At 40.2% G+C, this 18,976-nt stretch overlaps 1 protein-coding gene across 1 annotated transcript in view; it reads left to right on the top strand.

The window, feature by feature from the left end:
• The window catches only part of wdr11 (WD repeat domain 11), a 62,207-nt gene that overhangs the window by 30,546 nt on the left and 12,685 nt on the right, over nucleotides 1-18,976 (top strand). The window contains exons 12-21 of the mRNA XM_017424298.3: nucleotides 3,961-4,067; nucleotides 6,722-6,797; nucleotides 7,904-8,012; nucleotides 10,055-10,176; nucleotides 10,531-10,678; nucleotides 12,722-12,828; nucleotides 14,479-14,593; nucleotides 16,467-16,638; nucleotides 16,717-16,825; nucleotides 18,787-18,849. Coding sequence (XP_017279787.1) covers nucleotides 3,961-4,067; nucleotides 6,722-6,797; nucleotides 7,904-8,012; nucleotides 10,055-10,176; nucleotides 10,531-10,678; nucleotides 12,722-12,828; nucleotides 14,479-14,593; nucleotides 16,467-16,638; nucleotides 16,717-16,825; nucleotides 18,787-18,849 — 1,128 coding nt within the window. The remainder of the gene's footprint in view (nucleotides 1-3,960; nucleotides 4,068-6,721; nucleotides 6,798-7,903; nucleotides 8,013-10,054; nucleotides 10,177-10,530; nucleotides 10,679-12,721; nucleotides 12,829-14,478; nucleotides 14,594-16,466; nucleotides 16,639-16,716; nucleotides 16,826-18,786; nucleotides 18,850-18,976) is intronic.

Here is an 18,976-nt window from a genome sequence, read left to right as displayed (position 1 = left end):
GAGGCCCAGAGGAAGACCCAGGACACGCTGGAGGGACTATGTTTCTCGGCTGGCCTGGGAACGCCTTGGGATTCCCCCAGAGGAGCTGGCCCAAGTGGCTGGGGAGAGGGAAGTCTGGGTCTCCCTGCTTAGGCTGCTGCCCCCGCGACCCGACCCCGGATAAGAGGAAGAGGATGGATGGATATATATCATGTTTTATACTGTATATTGATTTCTTACATAAAGAAAATATTTTAAAAACACCCAAACCAACACTTTCTGTATCCAGCTGAGAGTCTTTGAGCTCTGAAACAGTTTTGAAGTCTGTGCTCAGATTGTTACATTTAACTCGGAGCTCTAATGGGACCGTGACAAATTCTTGTGTGACTAGACCAGGTAATTGTCCTCAGAGTCACTTGGGCGTGTGTGCGTGCTGATGACATCTGCCGCGGCACACATCTCATTTTCTTACAGTGGATTGCCTGCTGCTACTTCATCAGCCTAACAGATGCATCCAGACATTTTGTATTGTTTTAGTATTTTACATTATAAACATAAACACCTTCGCTTATAAAACTCTGTTCAATTTAGTTTATTCATGTCGTGCCAATTCACAACAACAGTTATCCCAGGGCACTATACAGAAAAGTTCAAATTATAAATAAATTCACATGTAAAAGGCAGCTCTGTGTAAAGCAATATTTGATGCAGTTGTTTTTAACCCAGATTTTGAGGAAATGGCAATTTGAAAATACCTTTCTTCTTTTTTAATGAGGGCTGGGTGTAACTTTGAAGATCTAACAGCTACTGATTCTGTGGTCAAGGTTTAAAGTGGCCACTAAAATTTTTAAATCTTAAAAAAAAAAAAAAAGAACCCTTCTTAAGCTAATAAATATTAAATAAAAGTCAAAGAGGTAATAAAGCTCTTTAACCTTCACTGACTCTATAAAACCACAACAGATTAATCTTAATTAACGTCTTGTCGGTTCGTGTTTTTGTCCTTTTCCAGTCAACTTATTATGTTGAATATTTAAATCCTTCTGTAATTAGGTCATGTGATCACGTTAATATGAAATTAATCAGTTATTGAGGTAGTTGCATCTGCAATTTTTACAAATGCAAATGTTTCCTGAGATGCGAAGCCAGAAAAGAACCAGTTACCATAGTAATCTCTGTAACTGGTTATACTCATTAGCCTGACTTGACATTACATTACTGCATACCACTTTTATCCAGTAGATAATAAACGTTAATAAATTAAGCATTTGGTAATTATTCTAATTAAAATAATAATAATAAAATGGGGTCAAAAGGCTCAGTTAAAAAGAAAACGATCAGAAAATTTCCTTTTGCTTTAAAAAAAAAAAAAGCTTTGCCAATCAAAAGAAAATTATACATTTTAAAATAAATTTATATGATAACATTTTAATATTCGGTCTTTATTTACAGCCTGTGAGCCACACTGAAAGGATACTGTCTGAATGCTTCACATTACAGCTGCTAAACATCAGACCAAACTCTGCTTTGTCACTTAGTATCCAACAATTTCACTTGAAATAATTACACTCCAGGCTGAACCAATTATTGCTGTTAGGAGATTGATTGGGAGAAAACGCTTTACATTCAAGCTGAGACGAACTTTATTTTAATGAGAAAAGTTGGTGTCAGCAAATGCAAAGCTGAAGCAAACTTTAATGAGCAGAGCTTACCTGAGCTGCTAATGCACATCTGTGATTTAAAGGAAATGAGTGACACGCTGCTTTTAACTGGTGGCTGAGAATTTATTCAAAAAAGGTTAAAAAACACAAACAACTGGACTTCTATTCTGTAGTTGAGGACGTTTCGCTTCTCATCCGAGGAGCTTCTTCTGTTCAGAAATAGATGAGCTTTTAAAGCTGAGATGTGAGCTGGATTGCTTGCAAATTGTTCTCACTCTCCTAACAATAGAGGCTCATTAGGGTCCTTGTTTGTCTGACTCCCTGATGGGCCACTCTGGTCACATGAGTGCAGGTGTTGATTGGAGTGAAACTGACTGGGGATCAGGCCTAAAGCTGGAATCTGAGGCCTCCTCCTCTGTTTAATGTTGGTTTCTCCTATAAATACATAAAAGAGGTGTCTCTCCTGTGTTGAGCCATGCGTCTGTGGAGAGGTTGTTTGGTCTCTCCAATGTAGAGATCTGAACTGCAGACACCACTCTGCTCAGTTTGGGTTTGGGTGTTTTGTCCTTAGGGTGGAACAACCTCTGCCTGAGAGTCTTGTTGGGTTTGAAATGTACTGGGATGTTGTGTTTGGAGAAAATGGAGAATTTATTCTACAGTGTGGACTTAACACACTTCCTGCAACCTGATATTTGTTTATTCGACTAGAACAGCACTTTGTTTTCATTCAGACACTTAATATTCATGGGGTAGTTTTTTTTGTTGTTGTTGAACAAGTACTTTGGTTTACTTAAATCCTTGAATTTTTGAATGTTTATGTTTACATAAGTGCACAAAAAGCTTAAAGTACAGAAAAGTAAACCTACAGTCATCCAGCGGCTTGTGGTTGAAATTTTTTCGATTGGATTTTCTCTCCTCCTGGAGTTTAAAATGTAGGCTTAACGCTGTTTGTTTTCAAAGTTGGAGCGAGCAGAGGTGCTTATGGTAATGAGCCCGGCGGCCTCTTGCCCTGCATATAATGCCTAAGGATTCTGGGCTTCTTTGCATCTCATTTTCATTTAGTGTGGAGATAGACTAATTAATCATGTGGCTATTTACCATCCTCTTATGGAGGAGTTTGTGCTCCCTCAGCTGGGTTAGTTTCTCAAAAATAATTAATTTATTGCATTTACTGGCTTTATATACATATAAATAGTGCATTTTACAACATGCATTATATACATCTTCTTTCTTGGAGACATGTTTTGCTCATTTATTTTACAAGTTGAGTGTCTGTGACATTTTTTGTATAAAGTTCAACAAACTAATTTTACCAAAGCCTTTTGATATAGTTGATCTTTGGGGCTTTTTCACAGGTGGTTTAGGGAACTTAGTGGAATTGTTCAGACCTGTTGTTAAAAATGGTTCCTTGGATGGTGCTAAATGGAAGTCTGAACCACCTCGGTGTGCATTGAAAACGTTTTTCCTTTTATCTGCATACATTTGCTGTACGAAATCTGCCCTGAGCCAAGCTGCAGGACGTCGAACATCTCAGGGTTTAAACAAGAAAAGTCTGCTCAACTGCCAGCAGATTAAAAATAAACAACAATCCGTGGGAATATTCTGATAATACGTCTATTTTTTTCATGCTAGAAGTTGTAATTAACTTATCAAATTCCTTGTCAGTGTAAATGTCTGTTTGGTTAGGATTTTATTAATCGAAGTGGATTACAGGAGTTTGGTTAGTGAGTTTATTTTCAGTTTAATGTTTGAGCTGATTGTTTTCGGACCTGCTGTGGTCTGAGCAGCTTTATGCTGCTTCAGATTCAGCTAATGAAACAGAGCTGAGGTTAAATTCACAGCAAAGCTGTTTAAAACAGCTGACAGCTGGACTTTTACAGGTTAAAATCTTCAGTCTTTGCTCTGACACAGAGCTCTACGAAGTCACTAATCGTTGTGCCTTTATTTCTCTTATATTACACCTCTTAGGTTATTAGGCTTGCTAAGAGGTAATGCTATAAAAATACGTCTCATACGGCTCTGAGGCGTGTTAATGTTCAAATAATAATCCAGTTCAGACGTCTGAATGTAATGTCGCTTTTACAGGACGTCAGCCGACCTGCTCATCTGACAGCCCTGTTTGTTCTGTGGCTTTGTGACATCCGATTGCAAAAACAATTTGGGTTCACATTTTCTTGGGGTGTGAACCCTGTCCGACCTGACCGTTTGGAAGCAGATTACCCAAACAGATATAAAGTTAGAGTCTGAGACACTTGACTCTGGTAATGATCCATCCTTTATGCTGCAAGTTGATGTTTTATTGAAGAATCTGTTTCTTCCACAGAGGGATCGAATGGGTGAGTCTCACCAGTTTTCTGTCTTTTGCCACTTCTTCTCCCAACAACATGGGTATGGTGCGAAACGAGCTGCAGCATGTTGACCTGCCTACAGGTGAGGCACGCACACTTTACCTGAGGATACCAGCTAAATGTCTTTCTGTTCTCCTAAAAAAACAAAGAAATGGACTCTTGAGTTTCTAACTTCCAAACTTTTTCTTTTAATTTACCTCTTACCTAAGCCGTTCTTGAAGAAACTGTTCTGTTTCTCTTTAGGGTACGTTTAAACACTTCCCAAAATTAAGGTCACAACTAAACAAAATTAGATTATCACAGAAAGATGCCTAGCTCTGAAAATGAGATGTTATCATTAGTTTTTGCATATCTAATGAAAAGCTGCGCTAGCAGATATCAAAGTTTGTTTCTCCTCTCTCAAAAGGGTTTAAATACAAAGTTTTTCTCTTTCTGTGCCAAAAAGCAGGATTTCTAAGTAACCTGGAGGAGAAATAATGTGTTTACAGGAAAATATTACTTTTTAATCTTGTGATTGTACAATTGTTTGACAATATTAGGACTGCTGTGGAGCATTTTCTGTAACGTATCTTTCAAAGCACCAGTCAGTAAAATAAACTGTTCATGACATTAGCTTTGGCCACACTGTCCACCACGTAGACATTGAAATGTCCCATATTGTGGACATTCTGCATGTTAAAATGAACAGTATTGACTCAGGTGTCTTCGGGAGGTGGACTTGTCTACAGATGTAATTCAGGAAGACAGGCTGCGTGGAATAAAATGCCCTGATTTCATCTCTGATGCAAACATAAGCGCCTGTGCGGTTTGGATCAGGACATTTTGGGAAATACTCTTTGTTTTGCTGTTAAGCAGAAAAGATCAATATCAATTTAATCTGTGTCTTTTCAGCGAAGGGATGAAATTGCTTTGGGACGTGTTTAGCCTTGCATAGCAGCTTGAGGATAAGGAAGGCAGGGGTTGACAACTCCAATCAAAACTACAGCGTAACCTTTCTGCAACTTCCAAAATGTCATGTTTACAGGATGCAACCTAAGCCACTCAGGAAGCAAAACAATAGACAGGATGATGTTAAAAGCACAAGATGACACATCTTTATATGGAGGGAATCAATTTTCACATGTGAAGAACACTTGGCCTACTTCTTTGGGACAATTGCTTTCTTAGATTATGATGCTTGGAATAAATGTCAAGTGGTGTTTCGTGCTTACGTTTTTAAAAGCAGTTCAATCGTCCAGCCTTTCTAATACTGCTTTCCTGAACTGTTCTAGATCAGATTTGTTGAGACTTCATACAGATTTGCACATTTTTATTTCTTCATTATTATTATTATTCCTTCTATGGTTTTACAGATATGAGTGACCTCAGATTATTGGAATCTAACTTCAAGTGAATAAAAAGAGATTTCACTGAAACATTATTTATTAAAGAAAGTCAAGTTTCTCTACACACAGCTTCAACATTTGTTGTTTTAATAATGACTCGGTCGAATCTGTGGTGTGTTTTTGCTCACATGAGGTTAGATTTTATTAATTTTCGTACCTGGTAAAGGCCAGATCATTTATATTAAGCTCTGGAACTGAACGAGTGAAGACTTTGTTTTTCCCGTGAATCATCATCTTCTCACTGACTCAAAGTTTTCTGAGAGCGATGCAACGTTTCTCTACTTCACTCGTGAATCTAATTCACTAAGACAAGCACCCTTTTTACAGCAGTAACATTCTATAATAAGATTAAGGAATCCATGGTGAAAAATTATCCTTCGCACTCTCCTAACTCGGTACTAATTATTCTTGTCTTCTGCAGCAATTATACCTGCTGCTCCGAACAGACGTTGTTCATCCACAACAGGATTTTCTGTCATGTATAAAAACTGAGAAGATTTGCTGTGAAGTGGCAATTTATACAGCATGCAGTACATTTGTGTGGTAATGACACAGTATTGTGCACACGTACGATGACTGGTCTCTAGATGTTTTTCCTTTTTTTTAAAATTCAGATGTTGCCATGTTACGGAGAAGAAATTGCACTTTTTGTTTCATACAATGCCCCACGGAGCTTGTTTTCAAATTGAAACATGTGACTGCAGCCTGGAGGGTGTTGATCAGAAGAGTGAGATGATTTAATTGATGTTCTGTAATCAGGACATGTGACCACTCCTACTGTGGGAGGGAGAGAAAATTATTACCAGCTCTTCATTAGCCTCGAGTGCGCCACGGGTCTCTAAAATTGTCCTTACCCCATATGCTTAGCTATTCTGTTCCCCTTCTGTGTGCTCCCAACTGCTGTCATCAGCACTAGCGTATAGGTCACCCCCCCCCCCTTCTAAACCACCATGCGAAGATCTATGACTTGTACATTTTTAACAGGCTATTTCCTCTAATGTCCTTCACAAAAACAGATCAGCGTTTCCCGGGGGAAATGTGATGGCTTACACCTGAAGGACATTCTTGTTTTCTTGAAAGGGCCATCTTGATGCTTTGCATAATTTTGACTCTTGTGGGTAGAGAGTTGCCTGTGGGAGGAAAGGATTACAGCAGGTGGTAAGAATAAGTTGCTTTTTTTTTTCCTCACAGCTTCAGTAAAAGAGAAGGAATCAGGACGAGCTGGTACTTACGGAAAATGAGATGAATCAGTGGTTTCATAGGGAGGAGGAAACATACTGTTTCCTGTCTTCTGTCAGTACTACTTATTCATACTCCCTTCGTCTCTTCTTCTCTGTTTCTGTTTTTTCAGGCAGATGCTTTGCATTCAGAGGTGAGCGAGGAAATGATGAGCCGCCCATCGAAATGATTAAAGTATCTCATCTCAAGTAAGTTGCTAGGTCTCCCTATCTGTGGCAAAGCCAAATACAGAGTAGTACACACTCATCCTGATAATCCTCTGGTTTTAAATACACAGATTTTACTCATGCTGTACACTTTATGTGCACCAGACTCATGAACAAACCCATCACAAGCAGCTGTGTTGTGTTTACTCTACAGTTCTTTGTTTGGCTATAAAAAAACGATTTCTTTCAAGGACTCCATATTATATCGAGCCTTGTGTATTCATTAGAAATAAGACGAGGTGAATAATGTGTCATCTTGAGATATTTGGCTTATATGAGTTCTGACACATTTTGTTTTGTTGTAAAATGTGTTCAAACCCATAAAGTAATCATTATATCCACACTGCTCCTTTGAATAATAAGGACGGTTACAAGGTTATCATTATGCAAAGGGCTGGGTGGTATTAGCAAAAATTAATGTTGCACTATTTGGAGATTTTATCACAATACATATATATATCTCAGCTTTTCAAAACTGGCTTTAGTCAGTGTAATAATGTTTAACCCTCTCAGGCTCAAATTAAGTTTTAGTAACAGGAAAAATCAGATATGTTGTTGCAATGCCTGCCTTGAGAGGGTTAATTCTACAATTTAGTTAAGCCTCATTGACATGTATTGCATGCTATTGTGCAAAAACATTTCTGCGCTGTGCCTGCTGGGGTCAAAGTTCAACCAAATTCAGCTTCGACCGTGACAAAAACCTGCCATGTCTCTCAGATGTGCAGCTACCTATGAGTTTATCCTCAGACCTTGTTGCACTTTTCTTCCTGCAGAGTAAATTTGATAGAGATGAGCTGACTTCCACGGACTTAATAAATCAGGTGTGGTACAAGGTTAGGTAGAAGGATCCTCACTGATTATTTGTATAGTTGTGTTTTACTAGTGTTCCTTGTGTTTCTAAATCTAAAGTGGGTAAAATCACTTGTCAGACTCTTCCCTCTGCAGCAAAAACCAAAAACTAAACCTTTGGTAGCAATACTTAATGCAGTACTGAGTACGTACCCAGTAAAATACCTGGTATGTTGCAGGTAAGTAACATGAAGTGCGTTTTTTAAAACTTTGCATATCTGTCTGTTTCTTTTCCTCAGACAGTACCTGGTGGTGGTGTTCAGGGACAAACCCTTGGAGCTGTGGGACATCCGGACGGGGACACTTCTCCGAGAGATGGCCAAGAACTTTCCCACTGTTACCGCACTGGTACCAACAAATGATAAAATCTGACTTTCATTTTTTGAGAGGCACAGAAAAGTACTACTCAGTAAGAGCTGAAATGCAGGAAAAATAAAAAATAAGTATATTTCAGGTAGTGCAGAAGTTCAGCAGCACATCTGATCCTGTACAGTTCTCTTTCATAGCATTAATTTCATATCTCTCCATGAGAACACCTGCATGACACGAGCCTGGTACTGAGCACACAGGTGTTCGTAAAATGCATCTTTGCAGCAGGAAGACTGATGTCTGATGAGCCATGCACATTGACATTTTGCTGCAGGTGCCCCCCACAGGAGGTAGCATGTTGCACCGATGATCTCACACGGCACCTGGCAAATCTCAGTTTTTTGATAACTGTGGAAAAGAATGTGGTGACATCTAGTCACCCTCCACAGGTTCGCTCCGGTCTGTCTTAAAGTCAAAGTGCACCTTCAGGGCAGTTCTGCAGCCTGTCATGTTGGTTTTCACTGAAAGGTTGAGGGACATCCCCCTCAATCTGAATCTGTTGTTTCATACATCACTCCTGAAATTCTCCCATCTCTATCATTTTGATCTGACTCAGCTCCTGTCACTCTTCACTTTTGACAGAGCAGCAACTTATGTATGTTTTCAGCAAAACAACTTGAGAGGAATACAACATTTTTTCCTCTGGGTAGTAAGAGTTTTGAAAATAATATTCAGACACATTTTGACCTGCGTAGACGCTCCATTAGAGGCACCGCAACTTCTTGGTCTGTTTTCTGTCAATGATTTGAATTCAGCTGCAAGCTACATCTCATTCATACTTGTCTCTTACATTTATCCTACAGTGCCTATAAAAGGATTCTTGGATGTTTTATTGCTGTCATAAATCAATCCTGGTCAACATAACTTGGTCATATTTAGAGACTATCCTAATTCAAGTCAGAGAAAAGATTATTGAAAAGTACAAATCAGAGGATGGATCCAAAAGGATTTCCAAGGCCCCAAACATCCTCAGGAGTTCTGTTAAATCCATCATGAAGACATGGAAGGAATATGGGACATGTGTAAATCTACCAAGAGCAGTCCGAGTGATCGTGAAGGCCACAGAGACACCTGTGAGCTCTCTGAAGGAGTTTTAAGTTCCAGCAGGTGAGATGGGAGAAGCTGAGCTACAACAGCTGCTGCCCGGGAACATGGCAAAGATAAACCTGCTGTTGAAGAAAACTCAGGTTAAATCTCACCAAAATCTCAACTAGAGTCAGGCAAACTCCAGTAGAAACTTAATATGAGTGATTAACTGTGACTAAGTTCTACGAAAGCATTAGTCTTTGAAACTTTGGCACATGAAGTGACTTGGAAGTGATGTTCCAGTTAGTTTATGATCAACTCTTAGCTGTAATTGCATCATAATGACATGTGGTAAAAATGTACTTAGATTTTATGAAAGTTGGTCTAATAGGCCCATTGATGATTGGTACCCAAGCTCCATATTGCACATTAGGACTTCCCTTTTATTGGCTTCACTTCTCAGATCTGGTGGCTAAAAAATCAAAACCAAGCACATTTTGAGAGCTGGAGAAATATCCATTGTGGACTCTTCCTTTTTGGTAACGGTCTCTCATGCAGCACTTGTTTGTGTGAGACATTTTAAAGATTAGTCCGGAAAATTTCACCAGCCTCAGCAAAGATCTCAGTGGCTTCATTAGGACGGAGAAATTCTCATAAAAGAAGAGTTATACTGGACAAACTTCGCAAGAGGGTCATAAAGTCTTCCCTAGTGCAAATAAAAAGAGCAATAAACTTAATAATCCATGGCTGCCTCCCCTAGCCTCATATTGCTGTCTCATTTCCATATTGATTATAGCCCTGGGTCAACCGGACTACAGCCCCGGTGCTGCAGCTCTTTGACAGGAAGTGTGCCTGTGTGTCGTTTATACGAGCACCGATTGGCCCTTTCCTTCTGTCGCCTCTAAGTTGCTTTTTACACTGTAATTGTTGACTGTAACGTCAGCGAGCAGTGTTTGTTTCTGTCGCTTTAACGGTTGCCCTGCGCGTTTCCACAGGAATGGTCTCCATCCCATAATCTGAAGAGTCTAAAGAAAAAGCAGATGGCAGCCAGGGAGGCCATGGCTCGACAGACGGTGTCGGACGCTGAGCAGAGCAGCGTTGAATCCTCGGTCATAAGGTCCGTTTTAAAGAACTTTATTAAAAAAAACGGATTTTCTTCTGTTCATTTTTAGTTCCACCAAATTAAAGTGTGACTGCTGAGTCAGCACTCAGACAACGCTGAGGTTTTTCTGTTTATTCTGAACGTTTTCAGCATATTTTCAACTTTTTCAGATATTCAAATCTCAACCATCAGCTCTTTCAGGACATTACACCTAAGACTTTTTATACTATGCAAGGATGAAATGAGGAGGATTTCTGAGTGGTGCATTAGCTGCTTACTTAGTAGAAAGTGATTACAACCTAACATTTAAAAGCTATATTCATGTATGTGTGAGCTGCACGTTCTTTTGTTCCATCTGATTTTCCTTAGTCTCCTGCAAGACGCTGAGAGCAAATCAGAGACCAGCCAGTCAATCTCAGCCAGGGAGCACTTTGTATTCACAGACACAGACGGGCAGGTCTATCACATCACTGTGGAGGGCAACACCGTGAAAGATGGAGCACGAATCCCCCCCGATGTGAGTCCACCCACTTTGTGTGACTTATATTCCTTTTATATCAACTGATCCGTCAATAAAGCTTTCTCTGATTCAGTTATTTGAATGAAGCAGACTTTATGTTTATGTTTTGGTTCATTCTAATTTAATTACTTGCTTTCTTCGTCTGTCAGTGCTTCTATATATTTCTGTTTTCTCTATCCTCATTCTGTACACCTGAGCATCCATCATTCAGTGGATGTAGAACATTCAGTTCTGCAGATGAAAAACTAACAAGTGCTTTTTTTTTGGACGTCCTTGCCCTATCATCAGCTCTCTTTTATTCAAAAGCAAGATCTTTCAGCAATTAATTATTCTTTACATCTGCACTGCGTCATTTCAGTCTCCCATAAGAGCTGAGAAGAAACACTGGTCCCCTCCACATTAAAGTGAAAGCCATCACTCTCCCTCCGTGTCCTTCAGCTTCTTTTTATGTCGGGATGTGTGGGGGAGGATGAAGACAGCAGGTGCTGAACAAAGTGTGGCCAACGTGATGTAAACAGTCCGAAGCTGGACTCATCACTTTCACTGTCTAATTCTTTATTTGTGTATTTATTCTTGCCTGTGAGGGAGTTAGTCCCATTCTGTCGCTGTTACAGCAGAGCAGCTGTTACCTTTAAAGCATACCTGGCTGTTTTTTTTGCAATGAAAATGTAGAAACAAGCTAACACAGAGGACAGGATTTCTTCTTATTTCATCTGTAAGAGGATTTTATTACGAGTTAACATCACCGCAAACAAAAGGAATCTATTCTTTTCTCACAGCAAAAATAGTTCAGTCCTGTTTCCTGACTGCCGACGAAAGGCGAAGGCGGGCGATAATGTATTTGGTCGTGTCCACTGGATGTATTTTAATAAAACAATCATAAAATAATTATTGGATGTACATCGACAGCTGGTTAACATTTGCAGCCAACCCAATTTAAGATATTTGCCACAGCCAGCTGATTTTAGAAAACACAGAACTGGCTGTAATTCAGTTAATTTTACAGATATTGAGTTAAAATTCTGTGTGATAGTAGCTGAGAGTTATTCCCAACACGTCCTCTGAAAGGGACATGATCGTATTTCTAAGGTTTGATCAAAGCAGCTACAATTTATTTCTTAACAAAAGATGATTTTAGTTTAAAACTCAGGCGGGTGACATGCATTCCTTCATGCTCTGTCTTTAATTTGAATTCTAATTGAAGATAACAGCGTTTGTGGCGTTACATGCAGTGTTTTTAATGGACTGCCTGTTTTTTTCCATTCATTTTCTTCATTACTGCATTGAGAGTTGAGTTTTGCTGCCTGCACCTGTTTCTCAGACACTTAAGCTTCAGCTGGGGCTTTTAAAGCCTTATCTATGCGACGGTTGCAGGTTTATTCAGGATTTGAATACCCTAAAGGTTTTACAGTGCCTTCAGTGCGATAAAAAAGGTCTTTATACGTATATCTGTCAGAAAAAGTGACAGAAACTCTGCAGAGAAGTTTGGTGATTACACTGGCACCAAACGTCTTCATATCAGCTTTGTCCTTCACTGTCGCCTTAAAGCCTTATGCTGTATTTGTTTACCATATAACTGCCGAAGATATTTCACTTTATTGTTTTGTTTTTGTTCGTCCTCCATCGATAAATTCTGGAGAGTGGGATATTTTTTTTATAGCAGGGGGAAGATGGTGGCAGATTTGCTGTTGGAATTGCAGGATTTTGACGAGCTGGGGGACGACTGCATTAAAGATGTGACAAGTAGACATAATGATCCGATTTTTCATGATGTTTATCTCCAGTTTTATTGAGGATAAATTCCCACTGCATGTACACCTGACTGCAGGTTATATCAGCACTCTGAGGATACAGACGCAGCACTTCGTTAGTTGGGCTGTTTGGGGTTTTTTCTTGTAAATTGTTGGACTGACTTGTTCTGAAAATGGTTGACCTGCAGTTTATGTCACTAAATCAGTATTCTTATTTACCAACAGGTAATACTAACGTAGCACATGTTTAGATCTCTCAGACCTTACCTTCCTGTAATCTCTGTTGCAGGGTAGCATGGGTAGCATTGCCTGCATTGCCTGGAAAGGTGACACCTTGGTGCTCGGAGATGTGGACGGTAATCTCAATTTCTGGGACCTCAAGGCTCGTTTGTCGAGGTAATGGCTCAAATCTGGCGTGACACATTGAGTCCAATAATTGATTGAACTGTTAGTCTAATATTTAGAGTGATTGGGCCGTTAAACAAAGTGATTTGTTTGAGAAAAGTTATTTGGATTCCAGGATGTTGTGACTAATGAAAGAAATTTACAATTAATCAGCAGATGAGTTAATAATGAAAATAATGCTGTATTTGCTGTATATTTACCATGTTTTTCTAAAAGTATAGTGTCGTACCCAGACATTAAGGAGCAGTATATCATCAGGAGAAGCATAAAAATGTGAAATCCATCATCATTAATGTACGTAATGTATAATGTGGTGAGCACTAACTCACTCCTAGAACATCGTTCTTAAAAGGGTCATTTTTTGCTCCACAACTCATTCTTTTCACAACAGGTAATGAGTCTCTTTTGGCACACTCCCACTCTCACAGTGTTATCAGTGCAATCAGGTTTTTTATTTCCTGTTTGCCTTCTGTATCTGCTGTAAGTAATGCATGCAGACATTTGTGCCTTCTACATTACACATCTTCATTTAAAGGCAGATTAATTCATCTCAGATCATAATTTTCAAACGTCTGTATTCTTTTAGGTTTAATAAGACAGACTGACAGAAATACAGACTAGAATGAAAGCCTCAGACAAACCGTCACTGTGTGAAAGCTATAAGTTGGACTGTCAGAAGCATCTGATCGTCACAAATGTCACTTTTTATTGTGGAGGAGAAAGGACAAGTTAAGTAACCCTTCACTTTAAGGTTTGGGGAGAAAAGTTTAAGCTCGGATACAATGGAAGTTGATGAAAGATTGGATGTGTGCACTCTGCGCTCTGGGAAGATTTGAGAGAAAATTTTAAGTTTTAAAGCAGTGAAAGGCAGACGGGGTGAAAAAGGAGAAAAATGCAGACGTTTTGATGTGTAAACCTTATAAGAAGGGTCACAACTGTGGGAGTTAAAGGACTACAAAGATTGTGGAACGTTTAGACAGTTGAAAACTGGGGCATCATTGCGCTCTTAGGTTGAAGTCTGTGGTTAAAATCTCCAAAAATCACAAAACTTAAACTATGATTGTGTGAAAACCAAAAGCAACATCAAAATGCAAGTTTCAGTCACATAAATCCCAAATTTCTGTGACTCTTTTAAACCTTTAAATTATGTTTTTGCTATGATGTTTCTTTAAATTTCGTGTGTTGTCTTCATGAAATTGTTTCACATTTTTTGTGAATTTTAACTTTGTTGTACAATTTATCACCACAAAAAGTTACGACGCACTATTCTGAATCGGTTTTTGCAAAGGTGGTGGAGGAGTAGGGAATAGAAAATTGTGGTATAAAACAGAAGAATAATGGCTGAATAATAGTAAGCCTGCTTCAGCACTTGTTAATGAAAATCTAGGCAAAGAGGATAATTATTCAAAGAGATGCTTTGTACATGTATTTCTTTATTTAATTATATTATGATCTAAGGACTTCACTTTTTTCTATCATGTAAGGTTCATATAAAGCTGTAATAAGATGTACATCATGTGCATATGTGCCAAAACCAACCATTTCCAGAGGTTTAGAAAGTTCTGGTGACTTTCTGGAAGGTAAAATCGATTTCAAAAGGTTCATTTGTCCCATAAGGATCAGTGCTTTTTATCTTTTTAGGGGAATTCCGACGCATCGTGGCTGGGTGAAGAAGATCCGCTTCGCTCCGGGTAAAGGCAACCAAAAGCTGCTGGTCATGTACACAGACGGAGCCGAAGTCTGGGACACTAAAGAGGTGAGGCTCCGTGCGCCAGAGAGAAGTCAGCGTCGCAATTTTACTGGAGTTGATTCCTCAAGTCCAGTTTTTGGTGCCAATTACAAAATCACTGCGAGTAACACTTCACTGCAGTCCACATCTGAAGCAGGAGGATCAGCTGCTGCCGTGGCCTCTAATGCCTCTTTTATACCGGCTCTAATTCAGAAGTCCGGCTCTACTCGGCTCGGCTCGATAAAGAATGCATCGCGTTCACACCGGCCAGTTTGGTTGGCAGCAGAGGAACGCCTCCTCGTGTTGCGGGGGGCGGGGCTGCGGCGTGGGGGGGGTGCGCTACCGAAACTTAGCGCAAGTTGTGTAAACAACGACAGCGCTATGGACAACGTTGGCCCTGTGTTGTTGCTGTTTTTTAAACTTATGGGGATTCTCCTGAGACTTCAGGAAGAGAGGCGCAGTGGAAGAAACGCTCTGGATGCCGCCATTGTTGCGCAGAGTAGGACAGCTGTTATCCGCCGGAGATTTCAGGCTTTACAGCACCTTCAGCTGGGGGACAGATGGCTAAACATTGCAGGGTAAGCTAACGCTGTTGTTTATATTCCTACCTTTGCTCTTTATGCTTGCATCTGGTCACACCCACGACCAATGAGTGAACAGGAGCTAAGCTTGCACCGACCCGGCTGGCCCGACTCCGAAGCAGGGACCAAAGAAGCAGGGCCGGCCTCAAAAAAATGCCGGTGGAAACGCGCGCAAAGCAAGCCGAGTAGAGTGGAGCCAGGACCTTTAGAGCCTGTGTAAAAGGGGCATTAGTTGATCTTGGTTGACAGACTTTTTGTTGCAGGTTTGTTTGGTTTCTGGTGCTGTGCCCACTGAAGCCTGACAACACTCTGCTCGGTTGTTTTTAATTAAACCTCAAAGCTATCACTGCTGTAGTAATAAACTCTGTACCTGTAGTAGTGTACCTTATTCGTGGTGTATGTATTCATGCAGATCGTGTTCCCTGACAGTGGCATGAAGTTATTATATTCAGAACGTCATATTTGTCTGTATTTCACCTTAGCTCTCCTGGATAGTTTACACTCCGGTTTATCATTCAGGGTTGTATTCACAGTCAGCCTACAAAAACACAATGAGTGCTAAAAAGTGATGAACAAATTAACGACACAGATGATTTGGTTAATTAGGAGAGCAGAAGGTGGAGAGGTACGGCCCCGTTGGAGTGCTGTTGTCTGCATGCTGTTCAGTCCTGCTCGTAAAAAGCCAGACAACTAATGGATGGAGCCGCGAAGGGAAACGTTTACAGAGCGGTAAAGAGGGGGATGCAAAGGAGAGAGTGAGAGACAAAATGGGGGAGGAGGAGAGAGAACGCAGAGCAATTTCCCAAATGCTTCAACGCTCTGCTGACAGCTGGATTACACTTACCACTGCCTCGTAAAAAAGCTGGAAGGAGGTTTTTAAGAAACTCGTTATAAATTAGTTTTTTTCTCCATGTTTGTTATTGTTTGTTTCCAATGTAAAAGCATCCTTTCATTGTTTTTTTTTTAGGTGTTGCAGACAATGAGGAATTATCCGTGTTTTTTCACATCCTGCAAAATACACAAATGCATTAAAAAAAGGCCATTAGTGCAAAGTAATTTCTGCAAAAAATGCAGTGAGAATGTTGAGTGCCGAGCAGGAATCATGAGCTGAACAAAAGATAAGATGAGCAGAACGGGAGATTAAAAAGAGCAAAGCAAAACTTCAAATGAGCTGAGCAGGAGTTAAAAAAGGCAGAGCAACAGTTAAAATGAGCAAAACAGGAGTTTGTGCTGAATCAGCTTTCACGTAATTACAGGAAACGTTAAATATATCTGATTTTGGCGACAGCATTAAACATCCCAGCTCTCCTGTCTTGCAGGTTCAGATGGTCAGCAGCACACGTTTCGGCCGCAACGTGAACTACCGCATCTTGGACATAGACTGGTGCACCTCAGACAAGGTTGTGCTGGCGTCGGACGACGGCTGCATCCGAGTGCTGGAGATGGCCATGAAATCTGCCAGTTACCGGATGGATGAACAAGACCTGACCGGTGGGCGAGGACGGGTGTCTCAGAATACAACCAGCCGTATTCTGATGTTTCTGACCGAGTGCTCTTCTACCTTCACAGATCCGGTGTGGTGTCCCTACCTGCTGCTGCCCCGGGCTGCCCTCACGCTCAAGGCTTTCCTCCTGCTGCAGCCCTGGTCAGGAACCTTCACTATGGACATCACTCAGGTGTAAGTCTCAAACGTCCAGCTTGTCTCCTTTCTAATAAAAAACTTTCCAGACTAAATCTGAAAGACATTAAAACCCATCCTGTGCACAAAAGAAGAAAACTTTTAATGAGCTCAGACAGATAAAACATAAATGCTCTGAACGGATCATTTAGGAGCTCAGAATGTGCGATAGATCAAACTCAGAAACAGAAGAGTTTCTCCTTTTTTCTTGGTTTAATTTAAATATAAAATCATCCACACAGAGTTGGTTTGTTAATAATTGAGACAAACTCCTTTAGGCTAAACTGCATTTTAATTTGTGTTTTGTTCACTGCACAACCAGGGGATGGAGATTAAACAGATGAATCTTCTCTTTAACAGTCTCACCACACTTGTCATTTTAGAATCTGTATGCAGAGAGTTTCAACAGCCTTATCTTAAAATTAGTTTCCTTATTAATTATAAAAAAGGTACTATTTTCAGACTAATTCACGTTTAGCAAAAATATGAATTTGCTGTTTAATCCTTATTAAAATTTTATCTCTGACGCTGTTTCACTTTGTATTTAAACTTGTTTATAGTTTGCTGCGAAGAAGGTTCTAAGTTAATGTTGTTTTTAAGCTGTATGAACTAAAAACTTATTGGAAATAGAATCTAATTATGTAACAAGACAGATATACAGTCATGGGAAATTATACAATCTTTCAGTTCTAGCTTTGTAGATGTCAGGAAAAATAAAAACTACTCGAACATTCTTCAAATCTAACGTCCAGAGGACAAAAACACTGTTATTATTTAATAAATAAAAACAAACATCCTATTAAACCAGACTGTGCGATGCTCAGAGAAATAAACTCCATCTCAGACTCTACAGGCCTCAGTTAGCAGGTCAAAGGTCAAAGGTCACGACAGGATAACTGGAAAAACACTGCACAAGTACGGCTTGTTTGGAAGGAGTTCTCACTAAAAACAACATGGCAGCTCGACTTAAAGGAACCAGAAGACTTCTGGAGCAGAACCAGAGGACAGATGTTTACCCAGAATGCACTGCAGCTGTCAGCACGGTGGTGGAGGGCTGATGGTTTGGGCTCCTCTGCAGACCAGAGGACAGATGTTTACCCAGAATGCACTGCAGCTGTCAGCACGGTGGTGGAGGGCTGATGGTTTGGGCTGATTCTGGAGTCAGATGTGACAAACAGGACAATGATCCCAAACACAGCAGAATGGTCCAGAACCAGAACCTCAGAGAGCTGAAGCAACGCTGGAAAGAAGAGTGGGCCACAACTCCTCCACAACCATGAGAGAAACAAACAGGAACCAATGAGCTGAAGCAACGCTGGAAAGAAGAGTGGGCCACAACTCCTCCACAACCATCAGAGAGACAAACAGGAGTTCCTGCTGCTGGAGGAGGTTCTACAAGCTGCTGCATCAGGAGCTGGACGTAGTTTCCAGACGCAGCTTTTCCATTTTAGTTCTGTTTTTGTTTAATAAATCATGGTCCAATCTGTTGTGTGTTTTTGTCCACTTGAGGTTAGAGTTTAGTATTAAAGATGATCTTAACCAGGTTCTTAAATTATGGTCTCATATGTAAAACTAAAGTTGAAAGAGAGCTTTTATTTCCTGTGACTGTAAAGTGAATTAACTCCAAGTCACTGAGCTAAAAGCTTATTGTTTTTGATGTTCTTGCACCACCACAGCATCTGTTTTTTACCAGAGCAGTAAGTTAACATGTCAAGATGGAATCTGGCAGAAAGGGTTTTGGATTTTTCAGCATCACTTTCATCCGTCAGCCTGTTTGCAGCCAGGCAGCTACATTAGTCACATTCACTCCCTGACCTCAGCATAAACCCATTAAAGACTCCACAGGCAGACTTCTCCCAACAAGCAGGTTCTGAGGTTTCCACTTAACGTTAGAGTCGGGTTTTTATTTCAGCAAAGTCGAAAAGATCAGATGTCACTTAACTTTGATCCGCCTGTTTCAGAGATTACACTGAAAAAGTGGAGATTAAAGGCCTGATCCAGGAGCAGCTCAACTCATTGTCAAAGTAAGATATAAAATAAGTTATTCACTCTAACGCATTTAAAATCATACAGTAAACTACGGGTTGAAAGCCAGTGCAGATTTGTGTGGGTCACCTGTGATTTTGTACGTTTAAAGTGCAGGGTGAAGGA

The sequence above is a fragment of the Kryptolebias marmoratus genome, linkage group LG22 (genome assembly GCF_001649575.2).
Source record: "Kryptolebias marmoratus isolate JLee-2015 linkage group LG22, ASM164957v2, whole genome shotgun sequence".
Classification (NCBI taxonomy): domain Eukaryota; kingdom Metazoa; phylum Chordata; class Actinopteri; order Cyprinodontiformes; family Rivulidae; genus Kryptolebias; species Kryptolebias marmoratus.
This window is presented reverse-complemented; position numbering and strand designations above follow the sequence as displayed.